A 27576-nucleotide genomic window follows, 5' to 3' on the forward strand; every position below is an offset into this window, starting at 1 on the left:
GACCCATAAAAAAAAAAAAAAAAAAAAAAAAAAAAGCAGATATTGTGTGCACTTATTTTTGTGATTAGCACATTGGAGACGGCGATATTTGAATGTGCTATCCTCCAGAAATTGCAGGATTTTAAATAGTTTTTGAAGGGTAAGCCATGATTATAACAAATTTTGGAATATTTAGAAAGATCACACTTTTTTCTACACAATGTTTTTTATTATAATAGTGCAGCAATATTTAAATATAAGTTAATGAAAATAATGTTTTACAAACGAAAAAATCTGACGCAGCTATGGATGCCAATTTGTTAATATTTCAAAATCTGTCTAATATTGTGGACACACTAGTACAGATTCTAACCTAATTGGTCAATTGGCACTGGTATCCTTGTTTACAGCCAGTAATTTGCTTCCCCACTGTTCGTTGTTTGATGATGGGGTTGCATCGAGTTGCTGAAGGTTGTCGTCTGTACACAGTAAACACCCACATTTCTAGGAAGCAATATAAAACTATGTTACACTTCACATCAATTTGAAATTAGCTCATTATCTGCATATCCCTGCCTGAAGCGCCAGAATCATCATGTTTACTTAGTGTGTAATTGTTATCCTCATCCTCATTTTCAGAACTCATATGTTCCATAAGGACATCCATTATGGATTCATTGTTGAAATTTTGCGCATTTCAATTAGACATGCTAAATATTTACAAGAATTACACAAACAAGCCAAACGCACACTCTTCCTGTCTGCATGTACCGTATGTACTTTCCTGCTCGTTTCACAGCTGAGAGTCAATGATGACACAGGCTCAGATTATGTAGGTACGGAGCTGTGTTATTAGTGCCTTGAAAGAAGAGCTCTCCACTTATGCTCATAACTAGTACATTTTATGCTTATAGGAGCGTTCAACAGTATCCTAGTGAAGTCACAGGTCACTGAAACGTCAGCTACTATTTTTATCTACAGTGAGAACGTGCCCGTAGATTCTCCCAGCTTCTTCAGCAGCAATGAAATAGCGCACTCGTAGTTTCTACGAGCAGCGTCTCCAATGTTTTAATTGTCGGTAGCGTTATCATACGTTCGGAATTAATTGATATTTAAATACAATTTCCAGTAAAACTGTATAGAGAGTAAACAGAGAAAGGCCCATTATGCTGTCAGAGTTGTGAACGTGCGTTTGTAATCTTCGTTTAAGTCAAATTTTTGCGAGGTTTTATTTTCCACGAAAATTATAAAGGGTTTTGAGTTATAAAAGTACATAGTTCAAATTGCTTCTTTGAATTACTTAACTTTTTCTACTGTAGATAACATCTTTTTAAGGCACTTCACTCTGTAATATGTGACAGCACTGCAGCTATACTAATTTTTCCAAAAATACAATAATTTTTTTAAATTGTGAGATATTAAAAAATGTCAGAATTTTGGCATTTAAAATAAGCTATGCCAATTCGAGACAAGTTGTGGTGAAAGAATGATGTAGCAATTTAGGCTTCCATGGCTGGTGTCATGTTGATAATAGGGACTGCCTGACATTATAGGCTGTGGCCCTGTGGTATTTGAATTACTTTTTTTTTTTTTTTTTTTTTTTACCAAAACCTGAGTTCAGGAGTCAATTATGGTAATTTAAAATAGATTTTTACACCTCCTTAATACATCCTAGAAGATATACTGTAATATAATATCATGTTGTGTCAGGTATCCCTAAACTTCCATTCTGCCTAGTAAAGTAGTTCATTTAAGCTTAGGTTGGGCCGATGACCTTCGATGTTAGGCCCATTCAAACAACAAGCATCATCATCATCATCATCATTATTTAGGCTTAGGTTGCGTACTGAAACAGGAAATTGCTATTAATCTGAGTATGAAATAATATTCTTTTGCTGGGCTGCAGTGAAGCATTTGATAAATCGTGGGTTCAAAACTTGATCTTGATAGCTCTCTTTCTGAATTTCCGACCTTCACACCAGGGATATGCAAGGGTTGTACTTTATTCCAAGGACCAGTTTGGCAAGTTATCAAAATCGGAGCCTTTATTTTGGAGAATAACAATACATTATATTGTTGTTCAAACTAAGTGTAAATTACAGCTGCTTCGGTGGGTCCAGCGGTATTATATCTGAATTATGATCCCAATTTCACGAGTTCGATCCTGGCTGAGGTAATTACAGACGTGCCAAGTCTCCTGATTTATGCGAGAGACTCCCGATTCTTCATCGTTCCTCCCGATCTCCCAATTTTCAGCGCATTATCAGTAATTTTCGTATTATTTTAAACTCCTGCAGATTTCCTCGTCCTATCGGTATATGGCTGAGTATGGCTGGTCGATATTAGTTCCAATAATGATACCAGATGGCAGTACGGGGCACGGTGGCGAGTCATGTGCTCCTCTTTGGTCTATAATACAGTCATTTTCTTTGCATGCAAGTAATCTAACCTCAGAAGTAGCACGCAATAGTCTACCCGGGCCAGGAACTGCAGGGAAGAGTTTTCGTGTTTGAGTGAATCCAGGAAGGGACCAACGTTCACATTCTGTACTATATGTGGGCATGATTTTTCAGTTGCACAGGGTTGGAAGTGTAGGCATGATTTTTCAGTTGCACAGGGTGGGAAGTGCGATTAACTAAAGCATATGCAAAAGAAAATACATAAGGAGAGTTTCACTGTGTAGAAAGAAACCAGAAACTGAACTTTTCATGTAAAAACTAAATGTAAATCCTGTGACGAATGCCGAGGCGTTATTTACTTCATTTATCGTAGAATATAATCTGCCTGTAAATTGTGCCGATCACACGGGACCTTTGTTTCGCAAAATGTTTCCTGATTCGGAAATCGCTAAACGATATGGGTGTGCTAGAACGAAAACAGCGGCTATCATTACAGAAATGTGCATGGAGGAAAGGGCAAAAATTGTATCATATTTGCAGGTGAATGCATTTTCTGTTGCTACTGATGGTAGCTATAAAAGCGACTTGAAAATATATCCTATTGTAACATTTTTTAGGCCTGAACTCCATGAAATTCAGAGGTGTCTACTCTCTGTGCCTAGTTTTAGAAGGGGATGCTACTGGAGTGAACATTGTCAATCTTTTGTTCTCAACTTTTTGGGAATTCCGTATTCCATTAGAAAACTGCCTAGATTTTGGTGCTGATAATGCTCCAGTAATGGTAGGATTAGAGAATGGTGTGGCAAGGTGTTTGAAGCGGGAAAATCGTAACATAACTTAGGCTGCTCTTGTCACCCAATTAATCTTGCTACAGAGAATGGTGTGGTGTGCTTGCCTGTAAATGTAGATGAACATATAATTGATATATTTTATTATCTGGAAAGGGGTGCAAAGGGGAAAGAAAAGTTCAGAGAATTTAATACTTTACATAACACAGAGATTATTGAATTCTGAAGCATGTGCTTATTCGATTGTTATCACTAGTAGGTGTTTAGATAGGAGTTTGCTGCAGTGGGACCCTTTGGTTACTTTATTCAACGAGCAAAATTGTGAGAAAGGATTCCCAGATGGGAACTTCTGAAGACTTACAAAATTCCGAAGCACAGTCTAAGTGCAGATGTGTCTTGTTTGTCTGAAAAGGCAAAGCATTGTCATAACATTTCACCACACTCCTCAGTTAAAAGGAAAACCCAGTCATCAGTTTCACGTAAAGAATGAATCTACTGATGACGGTGAGAACCATGCATTGTCACATGTAGAACGACTGTTAGGCCTGGTTTCTTGAACTCTATGTTAAATTTTACTTAACAAATGTTAACTAGCAATTGTTATTAATTTAACACTTCGTTTAAAAGTGCCCTGTTTCACTAACACATTTCCGTGAGATTTCTGAACACTTTTGGCAGTGAGCGTCTTTTGTTTCTTTACACAAAGCGCTCCTAGTGGTGTGTTGAAATAGTATTTTGTCACACAGACACATGGTTGACATTATTATAGGTTATGGTTATCGGAAAGCGATAAGACTTAAACATGTCAAGTAGGAGGCAACAAAAGCGTTATTATGATGAATGCGAGTCAAATGTTGTTATAGTTTTAATTTAAAATTATGCGAGTGTGCTTAAAAAATGAAAGAACGGACTGTTATATCACAACATTCGATATAGCCTATTCTTATCACTGGGAAAAAGTGATAATTGATGTGTTTTGATTGCGGGGAAAATAATATAATGTCTTGTTAATGCTGCAATGGCAGCAGGAATTCTTTGCAGGATTCTACAGACTCTTTTCTTGCATTCGTTAACATAGTCGCCTACAATAACATGAAAGTGTCACAAGCATAATATCTAACAAGTAGAGGCCAGATCCTGCGGCCAACCGGTTTCACCGAGCTTCAGTGTACCTGTGGGGAGACACTGTAACTCGTGTATAAGGGTTTAAGTCAATACGCTTTCGTTTTCGAAAAAAATGAGGTCAAATGTCATTACACAGAATCCGTTTCGGACAAAGTGGAGGCGATAGAACACTAATAGGCGAACAAATTATACTTAAACATATCAGGTTCTTAATCTGCTTACCTTCCAGGGTTGGTTTTTCCCTCGGACTCAGTAGGGGATCCCACCTCTACCGCCTCAAGGGCAGTGTCCTTGAGCGTGAGGCATTGGGTAGGGGATACAACTGGGGATAATGACCAGTACCTTGCCCAGGCGACCTCACCTGCTATGCTGAACAGCGGCCTTGGAGTGGGATGGAAAGATTGGAAGGGATAGACAAGGAAGAGGGAAGGAAGCGGCCATGGCCTTAAGTTACGTACCATCCTGGCATTTGCTTGGAGGTGAAGTGGGAAACCATGGAAAACCACTTCCAGGATGGCTGAGATGGGAATCTAACCCACCTCTACTCAGTTAACCTCCCGAGGCCACTCGTACCACTTTTCAAATTTCGTGACAAATCCGGGAATCGAGCCCGGGCCTCCGGGGGTGGCAGCTAATCACACTAACCACTACACCACAGAGGCGGACCATGTCAGGTTCGCAACCTAATAACTTCTGAAAAATTGATGAATCCCCGATTCCAATGCAAGGCATTGGGAGTTATACCACAGCGAAACGGAGTGGTGGACTGGTGGTCATTGTACTTGTCTGCGAATCTCGTAGACGTGAGTTCGAGTCTCGTCGCAGCTATAATTGTTGTATAGAATAAATTAATATTTGAGGGATCGTTATGATAAAAATTGGAGCAAAAATGTTATGCAAATTGCAGTACGCTTTATTGTCTACCTGAAATTAATATAGGCCTAAACGTTCTCACAGTTACTGCTGGATCTCTTTCTCTGTGTATATATATATTAATTTGAGAAAAATTGGAGCAAAAATGTTATGCAAATTGCAGTACGCTTTATTGTCTACCTGAAATTAATATAGGCCTAAACGTTCTCACAGTTACTGCTGGATCTCTTTCTCTGTGTATATATATATTAATTTGAGGTGAAGAATACAGTTCCACTGTTAATTGATTATTAATGTTATTCGCATTTTTACCTGCACATTCCCTGAAACAATGATTTATTTTGTAATAAAGAACGCACGCCTATGGCGAGACTCGAACTCACGTCATTGCAGTTCGGAGACAAGTACGATGACCACTCTGCCCCCGCTCCACTTAGTCTGGATTGCAACTCTTCAAGTATATACGCGTTGCATTAGAATCGAGGGATTCATACATTTTTCGGAAATTATGAGGTTGCGGACCCGACAAGTTTGTGTAAAATGTGTTCGCATTTTAGTGTTCTATCACCTCCACGTGGTCCGAAGCGGATCCTGCCTCATGACATTTGTCCCCATTTTTTTCGAAAACGAAGTGTATTGACCTAAACCCTTATACACGAGTTACTGGTACTGTTGAGTGTCCCCCAATAGGTACATTAGGCTCGTTGAAATGGATTGGACGCAGGGTCTGACCCCTCCTTGTAAAATCTATAAGTAACTGCTGCACTGGAGACACTGATAAGTTTCAATCTGTTGGAAACTCTAACCTATTTTCAATATCGTCTAGTACCTTGTTCATTATGGCTTTGGTAATTAGAAATATTTCTTCTGACAACTCTAAAGTCTTCATTTCTTAGTATGGGTCGTCCTTGGCCTTCTTCAGTTTGTAAATAGTCTTCATACAGTAGTAAAGCTTCAAACTTTCGTCTTCTACATGCCTCCATTTTGAATTTTTAGCAGTTGTTAAGAGGCTTAACACAGGGCTGCTGCCAGGTTAATTTAACACAATTATTAACAATTTGTTACAGTTAACAATTCTTAATGAGACGACCATTTTGTTAAATTATGTGTTAAGTCTCCTTAACAGCAGAGTTAACACTTAACATTCGTTGAGTGTTCTTTTCATTAAATTTACATAAATCATTTTGCCTTTTGCTCTCAAGTTTTATGGATATGCACTCCCAGCTGTAACTTTCAGCTCGAAGAAACAGACCTGGCGAATGGAAGAATTGATGTTCAATGGGTATTGGTAGGTCAGATGAAATCAGCTGGTCGTGTACTTATATCTGACAGACTCTTTAAGGTGATGCTTGCTATTTTATAAATTCCACTTAGCAATGCAGAATGTGAAAGGATTTTTAGCAGAGTCACAAAGACATACAACACAATTCAGATCCTTGCTGTCTGAACAAACTTTGGAGAAACTTTTAACCTTGCCTTTCTTTCAAGTAGGCCCTTGGTGTGTTAACCATTTGTAACATACAGTAAATAATGCTAACATACCAATTCCCTCAGCCACTCTTCAGTAATATGACAAATTGCAAATTCCAGAGAAATTAAGGAAATTTATGAATTTTGCATCGAAGTTTGTTTTTTTGACATGGTGAATGAAACTGTTTCCCTAAACTCTCTAAGGAAAGTGAGAGAGAGGTAGAAGCTTCATTAAAAATAATTAAAAAGGGTGTGAAAGCATGCAGAGGATAATGAGGTCGGAAGAAGTTAAGATTGAAGTAAATACGTAATTTAATAACCTAAAGCATGGAAAAATATGAAAATAATTGTTACCATTCTGAACTGTGTCTAAGAAGGGTTGACTTGTTTTAGCGTTTCAGCCAATTGGCATCCTAGAATATGTTCAGATGGTATATGTAGGGCATCTTTTATCACTGAGAATGCGGATTTCTTCCATGTACAGTATTTGCATCATAACTTGTACCAACTAGTATTCCAGACTAGTGTGCACACGTTTAGTAGGGCGTTCCATATTTAGGTACTCGCTTCCAAACAAAGCACACACCACAACTGGCTGAAATAAATCACTCGGCCCTGTAAAATATGACCATTGTGTTAAAAAATTTCTAGAACCCGTTCTGGCAATAGACCACTTATTGATCGAAACTGTAGGCTATACATAATTAATGTTAGACTATTGATACTGGCCTTCTCGCTATAGCCTAACTTTCATACTGGTCTTTAAGAGGTTGCTGGAGCTTCCTTCCTTCCTTCCTTCCTTCCTTCCTTCCTTCCTTCCTTCCTTCCTTCCTTCCTGGCAATATGATCTGCTTCTTTTTTTCTCACTTTGGGTTACTGTTAAGAGGCAAGGCTTTATGCTGGTTTGTTTGTATTTTCAGCCAGTTTAAAGGATTATTCTATTGACATAACATTCCTACATGAATGTGCACAAACATGATGTTGAAGGACAAATTTCACACCTTGCACAGTTTCTTAATGATGTATTTAAACCATAGGGAAAATGTCAAGTGTAAAGTGTTTGATATTTATCTGGAAGTTGTAGCACATCAAATGTAACAATTGATATTCAGTTTACAGGTGCACTATTATCCTCTGTTCACCCTGTGTTGTAGGATAAACAAGTATAATGTTCTTGTCACATTTCCTTATGCCCTTTGAAGTGATTACTATTGCCCTGTTCTTTCTAATCTGTGTCATATATTATGTTTGAATGGTCTCTGTGTTTCAGGCTGAAGATTTGGATGTAAATGCTAGTATTCATGGTAACTGGACTGTTGAAAATGCAAAGTCAAAGCTTCATCAGTTCATGCAGATGCACAAAATTCAGTCAGACTACAAATATACTCCTGTGGGTCCCGACCACACAAGGTAAATAGTTCTAACATTGATGCTTAATAGAAGTGGCAGCAGATGCTAGTGCAATACCATGAAACGGAACTTTTGTGCCAAAAACATGACCCATTTAGTGTGGAACTAACTACGTCATGTTGCTTTATGTTCATCGCAAAGCTTGTTCATTTGGTTTTCAGTTTTATTTCCAACCTATTAGCGCAGTAAAGCTGATTGGGAGGAAATGAGAAGGCATGAATTTGAGTTTGAGTCCAGATTTCAAATGCTTGACTCAAATTCTGTGTAAAAAAATTGTCCTATAGCTCTTTGTTATTTCTCATTGCCTAACTACTTGATCATACTTGCTTAGCTTGTAGTTTTGTTGTTTATATTCCTTAACTGTTTGACCCTTTGACTATCCAGGGTGGAAAGTGTTTATTGCAAAATAAAAAAGAAATGGTGTGAAGGTGTTCTTCAGAATACATGTAACATAACATTTTTTACCATCCTTGTTGGTGACACTGTTAAATATATAGCAAGGTGTTTGCATTGGTGTACATTCATAGCACTATTGCAATTGATAATTTAAAAAAAATCTGAAACAAGTACGGTAATGTATCGAAGAGATTGGAACAGGAAAAGGATTGCATAATAGCAATAGAAAGAGAAAACGAGAACAAACGTTGAAAACACAAAAGAACTAGGAGATTCTCCACATTTTCATACACTGCTGTCTTCAAATAGATGCCATCTCTCCTCATCAATCCCAGTTATTTTTCATCAATTACTTCTCAGCTCTCCTATGAGCTCAATGCAGCTTTCCATATTAATCAGGCATCAATACACATTTAGGGGCGATCTTGACATATCTTTAGTCTAGATGTGGGAAGTGTAGGACAAGAAGAAACCCATATAAAAAGGGAAGAGATACGAGATGAAGGCAGATGGTAAAGACTAAATACACCACACAAACACAATGGGAGTATAGGATCCCAACAGGTCAATGTAAGTAATGGAAAAGAAAAAGTACCTGTCAGATCAAGTCATATATAGATAGGAACATTCAAGGAACCCCTAGGAGGATGAACACAATGACAGGTCGGTGTAGGAAGAGGGGGAGGGCAATGGAAAGAGAAGACAAGGACAAACTTGAAAGCATAAAGGGATAAGGGCAATCTCCACATCCATACAGCTTTTTTTTCTTGTAAATCCTTTGCCATATTATGTAATTAAATATTAAGGGAAAGATGTCTTGTAACATTGCAAAGTTGCAGTGGTGAGTAGGCAAGGCAAAATGGGGGAATATGAGAAAGATGTAGAGGGAACACAGATGAAAGTTGCCAGTCGTGTTCATTCAGTGGATAATCTGTGTGTGGCAAGTACTCAAGACTATCCATATTCATGTCCAATATCACATGGATTTGCTCTTGTGCCTACTTAATCATTGATAATCATTCCTGATGAAGTGACTGTTGTCATGATCAGACTGTTGATACTGGCCTTCTCGCTATAGCCTAACTTTCATACTAGTCTTTAAGGGGTTTGTGGAACCTTCCTTAATTCCTTCCTTCCGTCCTTCCTTCCTGGCAGTATGATCTTCTTTCCTTTCTCTCACTTTGGATTACTGTCAATAGGCACGACTTCATGCTGGTTTGTATTTTCAGCCAGTTTAAAAGAATCTGTTGACACAATATTCCTGCATGAAAGTGCACAAACATGGAAGATGCTGAAGGACAAATTTCACACCTTGCACAGTTTCTTGACAATATATTTAAACAGTAGGGAAAAGTGTATGTTCAGTACTATAGGTTTACCTGTTTTTCAGCATATGAACTGTCTTTAGACATTTCTTCCATTGAATAAATATGCCCCATTTGTAGAACTCCATTCCCCAAGAATTTCACTACCTGGCCACAACCAATTTCACTTAGCCTGAACCAAAATGTTTACCTCATAGGAGTTTCTTCACTGGTCTGAAGAGTTGACAATCCCCCATGTTGCAGCTTCTGTTCTTGAGAAAATATGACTGGAAAGTACTCATTCATCCACCATACAGTCCATATTTTACACCATTGAACCACTGAAGAAATCAATAGGAGGTCAGTTCTTCAGTTCCAATGATGATAATTTTGTGTGGCTGTTGCAGCTTTTGTAAGATCCCATGGCAAGGGTGGGTGGTATCTGCCGTGTATGTGAACTGTGCATTTGTATGGTGGATATTAGTGGTATGCGAGTTACTGGGATGTTGTGGACAGTAAAAATACCATGTCCTTGAGGCGGGAGAATTAACCATTTAGATAGAGTTTCTGACCCGGCTGGATCTTAAAACTGGTTGGGATGAAGTGAAACCAGTCACGGTTATACTCCCAGGGAACTGAGTTCTTTGAAAGAGACATATTTAACCTGGTGTCATGATGGGAGAAATGCCTCAAGAAACATGGTTCATATGTCAAAAAATAGGTAAAACCTGCACTTTTTGGGAAGTTTTTTCCATACTCATTACATATTTCGTAAAAGAATGTTGTACTTTTCAATCCACCTTTGTATATTCAAAATAGGCTCAGTCCTTGGGAACTTGTCATTTGAACTCTCGTTCCTTCCTTTTCTATTGTATATATATATATATATATGTGTATTATTTTCAAATGTTCTCACTGTTGTTCACAGGAGAGAAACTTGGGCTGATTTAATATTAAAGTGGATGTTTCTTGACTTTGTTTTGTTTCACTTCGTTCATGTGTATAAGAAGTAATGAGAACCAAATGAACAGGTTTTGGATATAAATTCAATAAAGTTAGATAGTTCAATTTGAAGAGTGGTTCATACTATATACTGTGCATATATTTCATGGCTGGAGAAGAGATCAGTATTTGATTTGAGTGTGTGCAAAGTTAAGAAAGGTGTTTTATTTTTAATTTAAAATAAAATGTCTGTACAGTTCATAGTATGATCCATAATAAGAATTGATAAATATGACATGGTTAGCAGCTGTGTTATGTTGTCAAAATAAAATTATTTAATGCAGTAAACTGTGGAAATAGTCATTTGGGATTTTGATGCCAATACAATGAGAAGATACCCTGAATGTGACTGCTGGAGGAGTGTGTTGTTTCATGGTGTTGCACTGTCATCTTGTCCAGGTGCCTCAAGGTTCATAGCCTTATACCTGCTCATGGCAGAGCTGTCGGGATATACTGTATGATGATATTGGTAAGTGGAAAGCCTTCTTTTGAATTGTGAGTGATTTGATGTATGACCTTTGAATGCACAGTGAAACTCCATGTTTAGGCTCTGCCTGGAGCTTCATGAAATGAAGTAAATTAGAACCATTTCACAAATCTGAACATTATACGCCTGCATTTTGTTAGGAAATATTTTGGTTGAAATGACCTACTTCTTAAAGTATGGAAATTATTGAATGAGGTAATGAGGTAATTGAAGGAATAGGAGACCATAAGGCTGTAATAATGGATGTAGGACTCGTACCAAAAAGGCTTAATAAGAGGGTTACACAAGACAAGAAATTGTACAGAAAAACTAAAGTTGATGAATTTGGGACTTACCTTAAATCACAATTCAGTTGTTGGATAAGTGAAGGGAGTAACGTGGATACACTTTGGGCTAAATTTAAAGGAATCATTTGGGAAGGAGAGAAGAGATTTGTACCTGTTAAGAAGGGTAAAATGACCTCAGACCCTGTTTATTATACAAGGGAAATAAGAAAATTAAAAAGAAAATGTATAGTAAACAGGAAAATCAAAGAGGGTAGGGAGAGTAGAGAAACTAGAAAACAGCTAATGAGGGAACTGAATAGAGTGAAAAAGGAAGCAAAAGAGAATTATATGAATGGCATACTTCAAGAGGGTAATGACCACAAAGGGAAATGGAAAAGGCTGTATTCATATATCAGGAATCAAAAAGGAAAAGGAATCCAAATTCCTACAATGGTGGGAGAAGGGGGTGAACACTGTTTAACAGATACTGAGAAAGCAAACCTATTTAGTAGGGAATTTAGAGATTCAGTAGATGATTGTCAAGAGTTGGAAACCGAAACAGAAGATAGAGAGGGAGAGAGACAGAGGGAAACAAGAAGCTTTTCATTCACAAATGAAGATATTTTCAGAGAAATCCAACTGCTTCAGCAAGGTAAAGCAGCAGGAAGTGATCAAATTACTGGGGAGGTATTAAAGACAATGGGGTGGTACATAGTGCCTTATTTAAAATTTCTCTTTGACTATGTCATAAATAATAGTGTAATACCAAAGGAATAGAAGGAATCTATAATAATACCAATTTATAAAGGAAAGGGTGATAAAAGGAAACCAGAGAACTACAGACCAATCAGCCTGACCAGTATAGTTTGTAAAATACTGGAGAGTTTAATATCAAAGTAGATCAGAGGGATATGTGATGATAAAAATTGGTTCATGAGGAGCCTGTATGGATTTAGAAAGAAATTTTCTTGCGAGGCACAACTGGTGGGATTTCAGCAGGACATATCAGATCAATTGGATTCAGGAGGTCAGTTAGATTGCATAGCCATAGATCTTTCCAAAGCCTTTGATAGAGTGGAACATGGAATATTATTAAAGAAATTGGAGGGAATAGGATTGGACGTAAGGGTTACACGTTGGATAAAAACCTTTCTAAATTCAAGGGTTCAGAAAGTCAAAGTAGGAAATAATGTATCTCAGGAAGAGAAAGTTTGGAAGGGAATTGCACAGGGTAGTGTAATCGGTCCGTTACTTTTCTTAATATATGCAAATGATTTAGGGAACAATATAACATCAAAAATGAGATTGTATGCAGATGACATAATTGTTTATAGGGAAATAAACAACATTGAGGATTGTTCAGAATTACAAAGGGACCTTGAAAGTATTCAACAATGGGTTGAAGAAAATAATATGAAGGTTAATGGAGGCAAATCAACTGTTACAACTTTTACAAACAGGAGCTTTAAAACTGAATTTGAATATACTTTGGATGAGGTAGTTATCCCAAAAGATGGCAAGTGCAAATACTTAGGTGTGAGATTTGAAAGTAATTTGCATTGGAAGGGTCATATTGATGACATTGTTGGGAAAGCATACAGATCGTTACATGTCATAATGAGGCTACTTAAAGGATGCAACAAAGAATTAAAAGAAAAAAGTTACTTGAGTATGGTTCGTCCATTATTGGAATATGCAAACAGTGTTTGGGATCCTCACCAAGAATACCTAATAAAAGAAATAGATAGTGTGCAGAGGAAAGCAGCAAGATTTGTAACAGGGGATTTCAGGAGAAAGAGTAGTGTATCAGAAATGTTAAAGGAACTTGGGTGGGAAACTTTAAGTAAGAGAAGGGAGAAAACTAGACTTATAGGATTATATAGAGCCTATACAGGAGAAGAAGCATGGGGAGATATACGTGAGAGGCTTCAGTTGGAAAATAATTATATCGGCAGGACAGACCACAAATATAAAATTAGAAGGAATTTTAGCAGAAGCGATTGGGGTAAATTTTCATTCATTGGGAAGGGTGTGAAGGAGTGGAACAGTTTACCAGGGGTAGTGTTTGATCCTTTTCCAAAATCTGTACAGATATTCAAGAAGAGAATAAACAGCAACAGAGAAAATAAATGAAGTGTTAGAGGGCATTCGACCAGTGCAGGTTATTGTAAATAAAAAAATGTGTGTGAATAAGTTAATTCCATCCCCTGGTCTAAGGAGTTTGGACAGCCAAAGTAGGGGACTGCCTGTAGGGGTGAAGTACAGTGGGGACTTCGAGGGCCCTGGGACCGCTACGGTAGCTGTAAAGGCCCTTCAGGAACTCTGAAAAGTGGTGGTAAAAGGGGCTCTGGTTAAGACGCAGCAGGTCGTTATGCCACTTAGGTTCCAGAATGGGTAAAGAAAAGAAAAAGTAAAAAAATGCAATGTAAATTTTAATCTTATACCAGTTGTACAGTATCATTTGAAGTAATTCCACATACTGTATATCAGATGACTATATTTGTATGTAGTACAGGAGATATTATAAGTAGAATTTTGTAAACAATGTAAATTTATTAAGGATGAGCTGTGTGTTTAATAGAAAAAATCGTTAGCATAAATTATATAATATTGTATTATAGGAAAATTTTATTCTCTTGTTAATTTAATATTTAGTGCTTGACAATAATGTATTTTAGCGTACCATTTGCCACCGAGGTAAACACCTCATTTGCAAATAAAGAGATTTTGATTTGATTTGAAATGTTCTGTTGGAGCTTGATTCTCATATTCTATTTTCATATTTAATTAATGATATTTGTTACTAGCAGCAGTGTGAAACATTCCGGGTAGAGATCATTAATACTTGACAGGAAAATATACAGTGGAAAATCGTTAGAAAGACATTTTCAGTGTGTTTCCCTGGTTATTATGTCATTATTCCAAAGTCCCGGTTCATGTTCTATTAAATACATGCTAAAGAAACCTGGATAGTGTTCGTAACTCATGACGCATGAAATTAATGAGCGTTGGCCACATTGTGTGCACCACATGTCAGCAACAATTGGTCTGGATAAGGGTTTGCCAGAGAACTTCATTTTGCTGCCCCAGACTGCGTAGCGCTGTAGTGTCAACATACAGGTACAGGGAGCGTTATTCCCAAGCCAGTCTTTGCTGTGGTTGTTTGGATTGCCCAACAGTAAACAGTAGCTCAGCTGATGTGTTGGTGCTTAGTTGTTCATAAGTGAATTGTGTAACAACGTATGTAAATTAGGACTGCTATACGTAAAGCAGTGTTATGCGGGACATTCAGTTATGGAGAACAAGAAAGCTAGACAGTTTATAAATGACGAAAAATTAAAGTGAATACTAATCCACATATGTAACGTATGCAAATCGCTCAATGTTGGACATTCCTATAACGACTTTAAACGCAATTGTAAGGTACCGAAAGAAGATTGATGCTGCTTGTTGGCAGGAGGAAGCAGCCAAATGAAACTTGTTCATAAAAGCCATTTTCCAGATTTAGATATTCTGGTGAAACTGTTTAAACAAGCTTGGATTTCAAATATTCCTATTGATGAAACAGTGGTTCAGGTCAAGGCATCACATTTAGCTGCCCAAATGGGATTACTTACCTTGAAGTTATCTAATGGACGGCATGAAGTTTAAAAAAAAAAAAGCGTTCATGCAGATACGTAGGTGGGGAGGATGTCAGTGTCAATATTGATACTGTTCACACTTGGAGAGATTACGACTGCCAGAAATCTTAAAAATGTCTACAGCGCTGATTGAGATGAAGCGGGCCTATTTTTCCAGCTTCTTCCAGATAAAACGTATGCATTCAAGTGTGAGAAATGCCATGGAGGTAAAATCAGTAAAGAGAGGCAAACAGTGTTATTATGCTGTAACGAGAATGGTACAGAGAAATTGACGCTGCTTATAATAGGAAAGTGGATTAATCCGTGCAGTTTGAAAAATGCATTTACTGGAAGAGTTGGCCATGCGGTTGGGGACATAGTTGGTTTGAACCCCACTGTTGGCCGTCCTGAAGATGGTTTTCCGTGGTTTCTTATTTTCACACAAGGCAAATGCTGGGGCTGTATCTTAATGAAGGCCACGGCCAGTTCCTTCCCACTCCTAGGCCTTTTTTTACCCCATCGTCGCCATAAGACCTATCTGTATCGGTGCAGTGTAAAGGAAATAGCTTTAAAAAAAAAAAAAGGAGAAAGAATGCATTTACCATTGCCACTACATGGTAAATACCAATGCTTGATGACATAAGTTTTTGAGAACTTCTTGCGATCACTTGATGCCAGAATGGGAGTGCGGCAGAGGAAAATTGAATTGTTCATCGACCGATGTACTGCGTACCCAATTCATACATCTTATTTGAGACTTGTATTGTTTCTTCCCACGAATTGTACATACAAGCCATCTCCAACCGCTAGACCAGGGCATTATCTAGTGTGTGAAGCAGGAATATATAAAGATTATTATTATTATTATTTCGTATGGCAAAACATGGATACATTATAAATACATATTTCTTAAATAAGTATGTAATTTACAGGCCAGCATTCAAAACTTAATGTCCAGACTTTTCAGCCAGTCCACTGCTTCTGTTGAGGCACTGTGTAATTCTTGAACAGGTCCATTGAATCTTCTTTTTGGGCAGTCCATAACAACGTGCTGGATGGTCTGAGGCACATTATCACAGTCGCAGAATGGGTCTTCAGATTTTCCCCACTTGTGAAGCCAGAATTTACACCTTCCATGGTTTGTCCTGATTCTGTTTAGAGATGTCCATTCCCTTCTCGATAAATTGAAACCAGGAGGAGCTCTACAAGGATGGTGGATTAAACCCAGGTGGTCAGGATTTGAGGAGGTCCATTCATCATGCCAGATCTGATCAGCATCAAAATGTGTTTCCAGGAGCTTCTCACCTAACTTCCATGATGGGTTTCTGGACTTTAATCTCTTTGGTTTCTGAGGGTTGCAGTCCTGATGTAAGGGCAGTTGAGGATTACTGCGACATTTCTGCCATTCTCTTACAAGAGCGAGTTCTCTTCGTATGTGAGGGGATGGATGTTGGATAAAACAGGTAACCATTTTAGGGGTCTCGATTTGATGGTGCCTGATATTGTCCTCATGGTATCATTCAGTTGTGTATCAACTTTTGAAGTATATACACTGTTAAGCCACACAGGGCAGCAGTATTCTGCAACTGGATAGATGAAGGCAAGAGCTGATGTCCGTAGTACAGTTGCGTTTGCTCCCCATCCTGTTCCACTGAGCTTGTGTAATATGTTGTTCCTTGTTTTTATCTTGGCTGTAGTGTTAGAGAGGTGTTGCTTGTATGAAAGTGTCCAATCCATTGTGACGCCCAGATACTTTGTGGGTTATACTTAAGTTTTTGGCCTTTGAATTCGACTTGAGGTACATAGTTGGCTTTTTGATTGTCTAGGTGGAAGCAGCTTACTTCAGTTTTCTTCAAGTTAGGTTTGAGTCGCCATGTACTGAACCGTTTGTTCAGGTTATGGAGATCCTTTGTGAGTATAGTTTCTGCTGTTTTGAAGTCACTCGATTGGGCAGCCAGAGCTATGTCATTTCCATATATGAATTTCCTGGAAGTAGTTTCTGGAAGATTTGCAGTATAGATGCTGAACAGTAGAGGAGCAAGAACTGATCCTTGGGGTAAACCATCGTTTAGTATATAGGGCTTACTCTTATTGACGTTTAAATGTATTTCAAACGCTCTATTGCATAGCATGTTGTTCAGCAGTGTTGCAAGGTTCTTACAGGGAATGATCTTCAAGAATTTCAAAATCATCCCTTGTCGCCATACTGTGTCATAAGCTGATGTCAAGTCCACAAAAACAGTGATGGTCTTCTTCTTATCTTGAAATCCGTTCTCAATGTGGATGGTGAGTGCCAAGACCTGGGAACAGCTTCATGTAAGATCTCAATTTTAGATGCCATGCATTTCTTAAAATGTGCTTCGGAATCTGTGAATGAGGCCACATTTTGGAACTGTTTTCACAAAGCGGGGATCGTTCGTTCAGCCACTGATGTTTCGGTGGAAATAAACACTGTTTAATATGGATGAAGAATCTAACTGGCTCGGGACAGATAAAGAGGCAAATTTTGTCACATATGTTGAATGTGATGATAATGTTGCAACCTGCATAGTGCAGATGGTAAAAGAAATTCATGAACAGCTGATAATTGATAAAGAGAGTAATAAGTAACCTGAGGACGTAAATGAAACCAGTGAGACCTGCACAACAGTTCCAGGAAAGCTATGGACATAGTGCAACATTATGTGTCAAGTTTTGTTATGGATGTCATCGGAATGAACTACATTACCAAACTTGATACTCTTTTATGTAATTTGGAATTAAAGAAGAAACAGGCTGCTTTAGACATATTCCTTACATGTGATGATGTCCAAGTTACTCTTAATTTTTTAACACGTATTTCTTTATTCTGAATCAAATTCTTGACAATTTTTGTGCAAATACTGTCATGCATAGTTTGTGTTTTCCTTGATATTTTAGATGTTAGGCCCCTTTAAACAACAACAACAATCATCATCATCAGGTCGCTGTGAAGGTTCTTCACTTCAGAAGGGCTTGTTACTCAGTATTACTTCATTAGGAATTGGATAATAGAGAAGAGAAATTTTGGTCATAATAAATGCAGTATTAACAATTTAGATGATGTCATTGCAAAGTACTGATTTTGGAGGTGCAGTTATTGTTTGATGAAGTTTAACATGAGAAAAATTGACATGCATGCATTTTACATTGTGTACATACCATGAAATCGTATCTACCATTCCTGATGATGAGAGCAGAGATATTAAAAGCTTTGAAAAACACGAGAGACCAAATATAAAAACATTTTTCACTGGGGCGTATAAATGTATGAAGTGAGTATTGAAAACTGGAGGGAACAGATACAAAAAACTTTTGCACTGGCCCCCATGGCAGTAACACCGTATTATCGCAGGTCAGTTTTTCCCTAAATGCCTGAACTGTTAGTTGAAGCGTTGTTTTTGATCATTGGGTTATATTGACTACTAGCTGATGTACCCATGCTTCGCTACACGATTCTCAGAAAGACTGACTTTGTGGTTTTTCTAACTGAAGTCAACAAAAATGTCAGTAGGAATGTAGCTATTAATTAATGTTGTCGTATAAAATACTCGAACAAATGCAAAACCTCACATTTTATCACTTTTAACGAACAGTACTACGGTGCCGATCTAACAGTCCAAATTTCCCGAGTTGGAATGACCAGGCTGCAGACGGCACTGAACTCTCCTGCCATTACCCCATTAAATGTGCACTCTGCTCATTCCAATTAGTGCCTCATAGTAGGGATTGAATACCTTGAATGCTATGATGAACCAGTGTGTTATGTGCCAGTAGTATCAGAAAATTTACGAACCAGAGGAATGGCATGCTAAAGAAGAAATTTATCTAACTCCCCACCTACTTCACGTCAATATTCAGGCAGGCTATTACACTCTGTATGACCGGGTGAGTTGGCCGTGTGGTTAGGGGCACGCAGCTGTGAGCTTGCATCCGATAGAGGGTGGATTCGAACCCCAATGTCTGCAGTGCTGAAGATGTTATTCCGTGGTTTCCCACTTTCACAACAGGCAAATGCGGGGACTGTACATCAATTAATAAAGGCCAAGGCCGCTTCCTTTACAGTCCTAGCCATTTCCTATCCCATCGTCGCCATAAGACTTATCTCTGTCGGTGTGGCGTAAAGCAGATTAAAAAATACTCTGTGCGCAGCAGTAATCCTATCTACAGGAGATGGGTGGCAACAGAAGACACAAAGCACATCACAGCAAAGAATGGTCAATGTAATGTTGCTGTTGATCAATGTTATGAGCTTTCTATATTGTAGGCCTTCACATTTAGTTTTCTTTCGACTCTGTGATTTGTAAAATTTACATACCGATTTTCATTAAATTCTGTTTACCCATTTTCTCGTGACTCGGCGCTGATATGGACTTAGTAACAAAAATCCAAATTCATGAATATCTTTATCATAGCCGGTACTGTAACAATGTATAAGACATAAATGATTGGAAAGTTAATGTTATATAACTTCAGTCATGTAGTATTCCTTGATACGACCTCTAATAAGAAATATTTGAGAATTAAATTATAGGCCTTCCCCTAAACTACCTTTTCACTCAGCGTGAATACAGTTATTTATATCCTAGAGTGTAGAAACTTATTCCCCAACTTTGCATACCGATTTTCATTAAGATACGACCGCTAATAACATAAATATGTGAGAATTAAATTTTAACCTTTCCCCTAAACTACCATTTCACTCAGGGTGAATACAATTATTTATGCCCTAGATTTTAGCGGCTTTTTCCCCAACTTTGCATGCCGATTTTCATTAAATTCTCTTCAGCTGTTTTCTCGTGATGTGTGTACGTACAGACAGAAATTACGGAAAATTAAAAAAATGTATTTTCTTGTTACTGTGGTCATGGCTAATGCATAAATGCCATCCTTTTTAAATTCTAAGCAATGTACAGACAAAACTCTTATTTTATATATATAGATGAATTACTTGGAGGTTACACTTGTCTGTGTATGCGAGAACAATTTTGGCTGCCAACTTCAACACACCACCATTTCAGACTACGTGCTTGGTTAAACCTTTCCAAAAGCAAACTCTGGAAACTTTCCCTCGTGAATTTGTTTCCTTTTTCTGTCTGTTTTCCTTAAAGGCAGTTTGTTGCGATTGCTGAAGTTCCACTGCCTGAAGGATTTTAATTTTTTCTTCATTAGTAAGTGATTTTGCAACTCTTCATTATCTATAACTAGACTGTCACAAGACATAAGTAGGCTATCATACAAATATTTTCTACCCTTCACTGTAGAACTCAACACAAAATAAATATCTTGCTTTAAACTAGAATGTGAAATACGAGGGCTATTTTTTTTCAAGGTCCGATCGGTCGCGACAGTCAAACGCCCGCGAATATATGATGAACCGCTGCGCAGATGTGTTGCACAACGTCTCTGAAATGACCGTTATGCGCCTCACCTCAGTTCCGTCAGTAGTGAACATGCAGCGCGCTCGTAAACATGGCTACAACGATCGCTTCGCCCGCCAAGTGTGAAGTGCGCGGTGTAATTCGATTTCTTCAGGCTGAGGTGTGCAATGCAGCCGAAATTATCGCAGAATAAGTCGTGTGTATGGTGAAACGTGCATGAGGGACAGCAAAGTGCGACAATGGTGCAGGAACTTTACAGCAGGGCGTACAGACGTCCATGATGCAGGCGGCCAGATAAGGAAGCGTGTGTCAACCGATGATCTTGTTCAGCGTGTGGATCAGGCAATTCGAGAAAATCGTCGGTTCACAATTTCTGTGTTGAGTGCTTCGTTTCCTGAAATTTCCAGGTCAGCTCTCTACACAATTGTGAGACACTTCAGTACCGCAAACTTTGTGCGAGATGGGTTCCGAAGATACTGTCTGACCGTCACAAAACACAAAACAAGATTATCCAATGCCTATGCTCAACAAAACAAATAGTTATCTAAAAGTTTAACCCTATTCCAAGACATAAAATAAGAATAATAGGCTTTATAAACCGATACTTTAGTATTTAAGATATATGCCAACAAGGTATTGCATACTAATATTTTAATCACAAGTGTCCAAACTAATAATTCTACATTTTTATATGACTGATCAATAATCAATTAAGGTAATTTAAGAACCAATTTTTAATGTATATTACTGAACTTACTACTGTTAATTTACACAAATGTATGTATATCTCATTCCACATTGTACAACCCAAATTAGATAGTGATAACATGAAAAACAGCATGTAATTTTATGGATGATGTATATTAGTTAACTACTTACCTTGACACTGTATGCTGGTAAACTTAGGATTGACACATGCAATAGCTCAAATGTACCAAGACATACATACCAACATTTATGATCAGTTGGACTTAATTTAAGTTTTAATCATTATATGTGATGTTTTTGTAAAATATATCTTTTATGCATGTCAACTGAAGATGACCCCTTAGGGGTCGAAACCGGTCTTGACCATATTTACTAGCTGAATGTGAATAAATTTTGTATTGATAATGTGGTGACTTATATTTATATTGTTTTTGTAAGGTAATATCTATCAATACGGAAATGAAACTTATAAACAACAGTGGGCGCCGCTTTAGCGTTTCTCCACCGCTACCATGATGAAGGACCGGATTTTTTTAACAAAATTGTCACAGGGGACGAGACATGGGTTCATTTTGAAATGGAAGAAACAAAAGAGCAATCCAAACAGTGGATGCATTCGCAATCCCCGAGTAAGCCAAAGAAATTCAAGCGAACATTCTCCAACAGAAAGTGTATGGCTACTGTGTTCTGGGACCGGAAAGGAGTTCTGTTGGTGGAATTCATGGAACGTGGTTCCACCATCACTGCAGCCGCATACTGTGCGACTATTCAACGTCTACGACGGGCAATTCAGAATTAGCGGAGAGGGATGTTGTCATCAGGCATTGTCCTCCTCCATGACAATGCTCGGCCGCTCACTGCAGCTGCCACCACGAACCTCCTGCAGTGTTTCCAGTGGGACGTTTTCGATCACCCAGCATAGAGTCCGGACCTGGCTCCATCAGATTTTCACCTCTTTGCTCACATGAAACGCTGGCTAGGAGGACAGCGTTTTGACACTGACGAGGCGCTGCAGACCGGCGTACAAAGATGGTTACAGGCGCAGGCAGCGACGTTCTATCAAGAGGGCATTGACAAGTTGGTACCATGCTATGACAAATGTCTCAATCTGCGAGGCGACTATGTTGAAAAATAGCTGTGATGTATCAGTAAGTGTTACTAATAGAAAAGTGTCAAATTTGTACTGCTGTTTCATTTCGTGACCAATCGGACCTTGAAAAAAAAAAATAGCCCTCGTATAAAGCAAACAGGCTCATCGAGTTTTTCAGTGTTCTCTGTTAGCTAGCAAGCAGAACTGAACTTTCCTGATGCTAACAGCTGGCTTCCTGAAGGTGCAATTTACCCTGTGAAGTTCAGGAATTCAAGGGTTTTTTATATTATCGCACAGCTTTACCAGATCAGCCCCTGAAGGCGAGGGCTCTTATCTGTATAGGAAATCACATTCCATGTAAAATCATCATTTAATCATCTCTAGTCTCTAGGGTGTGGTGTAAGAGTGCTCTCAATTTCTGTCTGTACATGTACCTTTCTTCCTCTTCAACTTTACACCATTCTACGTTTCTCCCTTGCATATTTTCTTTTATTTGGGATGTTCTTTGGCCTTGGCCTGCCTGTACGTCGCTTGCCCTCCTTTTCAAACCATTCCCTTGCTACTCTCTTTGGATCCATTCTCTTCAAGTGACCAAATCATTTCAATCTTGATGTTGCTAGAGTTTCACAAAGTAGTTTCATTTGGACATCTTTTCGGATCATTTCATTTCTGATCTTATCTAGTCTTTTTCTCTGAAGCATTGACCTCAGGGATTTCATTTCTGCAGCTTGGATTCTGCTATTATTTCTTCTGTCGATGGTGCAAGTTTCCAGTCCAAATTTTCTTATTGGTACGAAGGAGGCCTAACACAGGATCTTCTTAGATAACAAAGGCACTTGACTATCCCAAAGGGGGTTTCCTGACTTGGTGGTAAAATGGGCTCCTGTGTCTGAACTCTGTTGGTGATTTCAGATGAGCTTCGGCTGTCTTGAGTTAGTGCTGCCAAGGTATTGGAAATGATTGACTTAATAATGTTAGTCTGTCCTCCTTGCCTGCTCACTTTCATTGCTACTGTTTTTGTAGGACTCATTTTGAAGCCAAACTCCTTAAATTGGTAGTTCCAGTCTTTCAGTTTCTGCTGTATTTCTCTCCGTATCACTACATCATCTGCAAAATCAAATGCCTTAAAATCATTTATGGAGTTCTGTTGTTTCACCTTCTTTATTATTTCCGTATAAAAGGGATGAATTTTTTTTTTAGGCCTGTTAAAAATGTGATTGTACTTTCGTGGTAATAGCAAAAAAATTGTTACAGATAGTGTTTTTTTTTTTTTTTCAATATGATGGGAATAAGGACATAAAATTTATGAAGTGCCTAGCAAGAAAATATCTTAGTGAGATTTCACTGTGTCATTCTTCCTCTGTTTGTGCTATAAATACCATATTAGTATAAACATGTTGTAGAAGGAAGCAAGACTTTTGATACTGAGGGGAGAAAATGCTAATCAATCAAGTATTCAATGAGGCATTAAATTGGGATTTCACTGTACTTTTATATATGACTTCCTTGCTAATTATTTATTCAAAATACATCTGTTTTTGAACTTTATTTTTATGCAAGAAGGGCATTAATTAGGACCTTTGGGAGTTGAGTGACTGCTTTGCTAATGTATTAAGAGGCATTTTAATCTTATTCGGGGAACTGTACTTTGTGTTCATTTTAGTGATGTAATTGCTGTGGCTTAATGTAAGGAAAGCTAGAAATGATACATTTACAAAATATTTTGAATATACTTTGAATTTTCTTCAGAAATTTTAACCTCAATTTTATTTTTTTATTTTGGATATTCTTCAATTTGATGCAAATTGATACTGGATTTCATTAAGCCTCAAAGTTATTACTTGGAGTCATTTTAAGCTCAAGCTGCTTTTACACTGTATCAATATTTTGGAATAAATTATGAGAAAGATTACCTTATTTGTGTGCTTTTCACGTAAATTGCTAGGTTAGTGCTCTGTATCCACTTGGGTACAAAAATTGTCATTTAATATTTCCCGGAAACTGTTTACTTTCTTAAATATCAGTGGGTTGAGAAACGGGTACAAAAATGTTCATATTATATTTTCTAGAAACTCTGCTTAGTTTCTTTAATAACTTCGGATTGAGAATCACTGAGAATCTGTGAAGCGTTTAATGTGCATGAGGCTTTCCCCTTTTCACTAGACATCTTTAAACTGTAGAATAAATAATAATATTAATATTGTAACATTCAGCTTTTTGCATGCAACTGTGCATTATACGTGTATTGATTTTGAAAGGGTTGCCGACTGAGGGGATATTATTGTTTGTAAGTTGCTATAGAATTGAAACCAAATTGTAAAATTATTATTGAATGTTGAGGTAAAAATAGTTTCATATTGAAGTAATGGAATTATTGATCATTTTTCATCAAATTGATTACAGTTATATACACATTATTAGTTCTTTGGAGCCACTGATAAAGTAGATTTTGGAAATAATTTCTTGTTTGCAACTGAACTTGGTTGTCAGGGATGTTGTTAAGAATCATACCGCCATTAATATACAACTTGTATTCTGCGGCGTTATTATTACTACTTCATCCTTAAATTTTGTTGTTGAAATAAGATAAACCTAGTGCTAGTCAATGGTCTGCTGTTGGAAAGTAGGATATTTTGTCCTGATCTATAATATACACTACAAAGATATTTGTATGCAAACTGAGACAAGGTCAGAAGCCTGAATTGATTGCAGTAGTGAGCATGCCTTAATCTCAAAATGTATTGAATTTCTTTAATTCTAGCTTATTCATTTTTTATGCATTGAGAGCAATATTTGCCCCCAATAAACTCTCACTTGGGTCCACATACCTCTTCAGTCGAGCGAATATACATATTTGTTGATTTCCCTTTTCCTTTTCAACTATATTAGTTTCTATCTTTGTAATGCATTTTGTTGAGTATGTTTATAAATATTTACTTGTTCATGATTTGAATTTCAGGAGCTTCGTAGCTGAGATGAGTTTCTACGTGAAACAGTTGGGAAGAAGTAAGTTTATTGCTTGTTCAGATCTGCATGCAAAAGATTCTAATTTTTCTTCAAAGAGACAGTTTTTAATTAGAGATTATGGTGGAACTACGCCTTATTTTTTGTGTTATTCTGCTCCATTGCCTAATTTACCTACAGAGAAACCCGCTTAGCAGTAATAATTACTGTTTACAATATATTAATATTGTATCCTATGTGTGTACTGCATTTCACAGCATAATCATCACACTTTTTATACCAACATTTTTTAAAAACTGATAGGGTTTGACAATTACATGAAGAATTTTGTTAACATTTGTATTACTCAAAAAATTAATTTATAACTAAATTGTGTTTGATACAAGTTTAAGGTGCATGTAATACTCGCATGCATAAAGCAAAATAATTAAAATAGTCCAAATCAAAATTCATAATTTATTCACGGCAATTTGGCGAACGTTTCTCTAATCTGAAAATAAAAATCAACTTATTAAGGTAATTGTCGTTGATTTTGGTATTAAAGTTAAAATATTATACCTCCAAAAAATTATTGCATTATTGTGAAGTACGGACTTACTGGTAAACAATGTATTCTTACTTTTCTGTGTCACTTTGACTGGTTTTGGTATCTGATGTCATATTGATAGGTTGTCCTCACCGCTGCTTATACCACTATCAGATTCTTTGTCCCTCTGCTGCACGCATCATGTTTGGATCTGTCTGGTGCGTTTCCGATCCTCTTGAAGCTCTTGGAGACTAGTTTAGGTGGTACAAGGTCCGAACTTTTCATTACCCATGACCATGAAGTCCAAGGATGGGCCCCTAATATTTCTAATGGCCATCAATTGCTGATCGCCGCTCATCTTCCACTCATAAAATTGGCGTAAGTTGTCTTTAAATGGTTTGTTAATACCATATTTACGTGAGTAATCCCAGCACACTCATTTTAGGCAGGATCGTGAAATAAAATGAAATGAACTAAAATTCCTTCCATGAAAAGAATAACGTAGGCATAAACAAACATTTCATATCACTCCACAAGGTCGATGTGGTGTTTATACAAATATGAACATGTACATTTACAGATATAGTTGCTTTGCTGCTATAAAATATATTTGCCATGAAAATTAATCAGCAGGCCTACTTACGTGACAGTTATTTAATTAATCTGAACTTGAAAGAGGCTCGATTCCCTGTAAATCGGAAGATTCGTAGCCTCTTGCATCATTATCTCCTAAATTACTTACAATTCGTCACACTCAATGTCTAAAACCCTTCTCACTGGTCTCTCTTTACTCGGATAGTAACACGACCAGTGGTAGGTAATTCTTTTCATGCCATGTAAAGAATTAAAACATGCACACCATCGAACTTATGTGTTAGGTTTGCACATCGTCAATTATACAGTCTGGATACGTTTCCATAAACTTATACATTTAAGCCAATAGTCTTCTCTCTCCTTTTCAGAGGTTTCGGTCTCTTTGTTTCGCAAGTGCAGGAACCGCTGTGTGCATAAGCATTGCAGCGAACAGAATCAAGTTAGTGCGTTCTTAATCTCTGCAGCTAGCAGATAAATGGGGTATTTCCACGAGCAGATAATGGATGTTTAAGATATTCACTAGAAATTTAGCACTGTAGGCGTAGTAAAATTTTTTCACTTAATACCTCAATCTGTCGTAAACAACTCGTTAAAATCATACGAAATTTATGAAATGGACTATTTACTGGGTGGACAATGGAAGTATGAAATTGTCGAAATCATGTGGTTTTGTTTACAACTACTTCAATCTATGGTTGAAAAGTGTGGTTTTTGACTTACTTTATTGGAATAAGTTATAAAGGCTTTAAAAAAATATAAACACTACATAAATTAGAAAATAAAAATTATAAATAGTACTTAAATCAGCAGGTAAAAATTATAAACAGTACACAAATTAGCGAAGTGCAGGAGTCATGTACAACAAACAAACATACACACAATATTATACTACGATTGTAGCAGCAGCATCCGGCATCCTGGAATAGAAAAACCGTATTGTAATTGTGTATCTTAAAATTGCGCGGAAATACTCTCTACTGTATAGTCTCATTTACTGATACATATTCAGGGTTGTCAGTACTATACTGATAAATAAAATCATATTTAATAGCAATGATATTTCCAGCTATTCATAAGTTAGAACCCTCCAGAAAACCCGCTAGCACTGTTGTTTATTTTCACCCGCTTGTCATGTCCAAGGACACGAACCTTCATCAAGTAGCAGCACATAAGAAA

The 27576-nt window shown here is 37.4% G+C and overlaps 1 protein-coding gene across 2 annotated transcripts in view; it reads left to right on the plus strand.

Annotated features, from left to right (window-relative positions):
• mle (maleless) overlaps window positions 1–27576 on the plus strand; it is a 278516-nt gene that overhangs the window by 38606 nt on the left and 212334 nt on the right. The window contains exons 5-6 of one of the 2 annotated variants that reach the window (XM_067135650.2): window positions 7905–8044; window positions 25276–25322. In XM_067135650.2, the coding sequence (XP_066991751.1) occupies window positions 7905–8044; window positions 25276–25322 (187 nt within the window). Of the gene's footprint in view, window positions 1–7904; window positions 8045–11153; window positions 11216–25275; window positions 25323–27576 lie in introns of those variants that run through there. The other variant, XM_067135651.2, reaches the window with a different exon arrangement.

This window comes from Anabrus simplex, chromosome 1 (genome assembly GCF_040414725.1).
Source record: "Anabrus simplex isolate iqAnaSimp1 chromosome 1, ASM4041472v1, whole genome shotgun sequence".
NCBI lineage: Eukaryota > Metazoa > Arthropoda > Insecta > Orthoptera > Tettigoniidae > Anabrus > Anabrus simplex.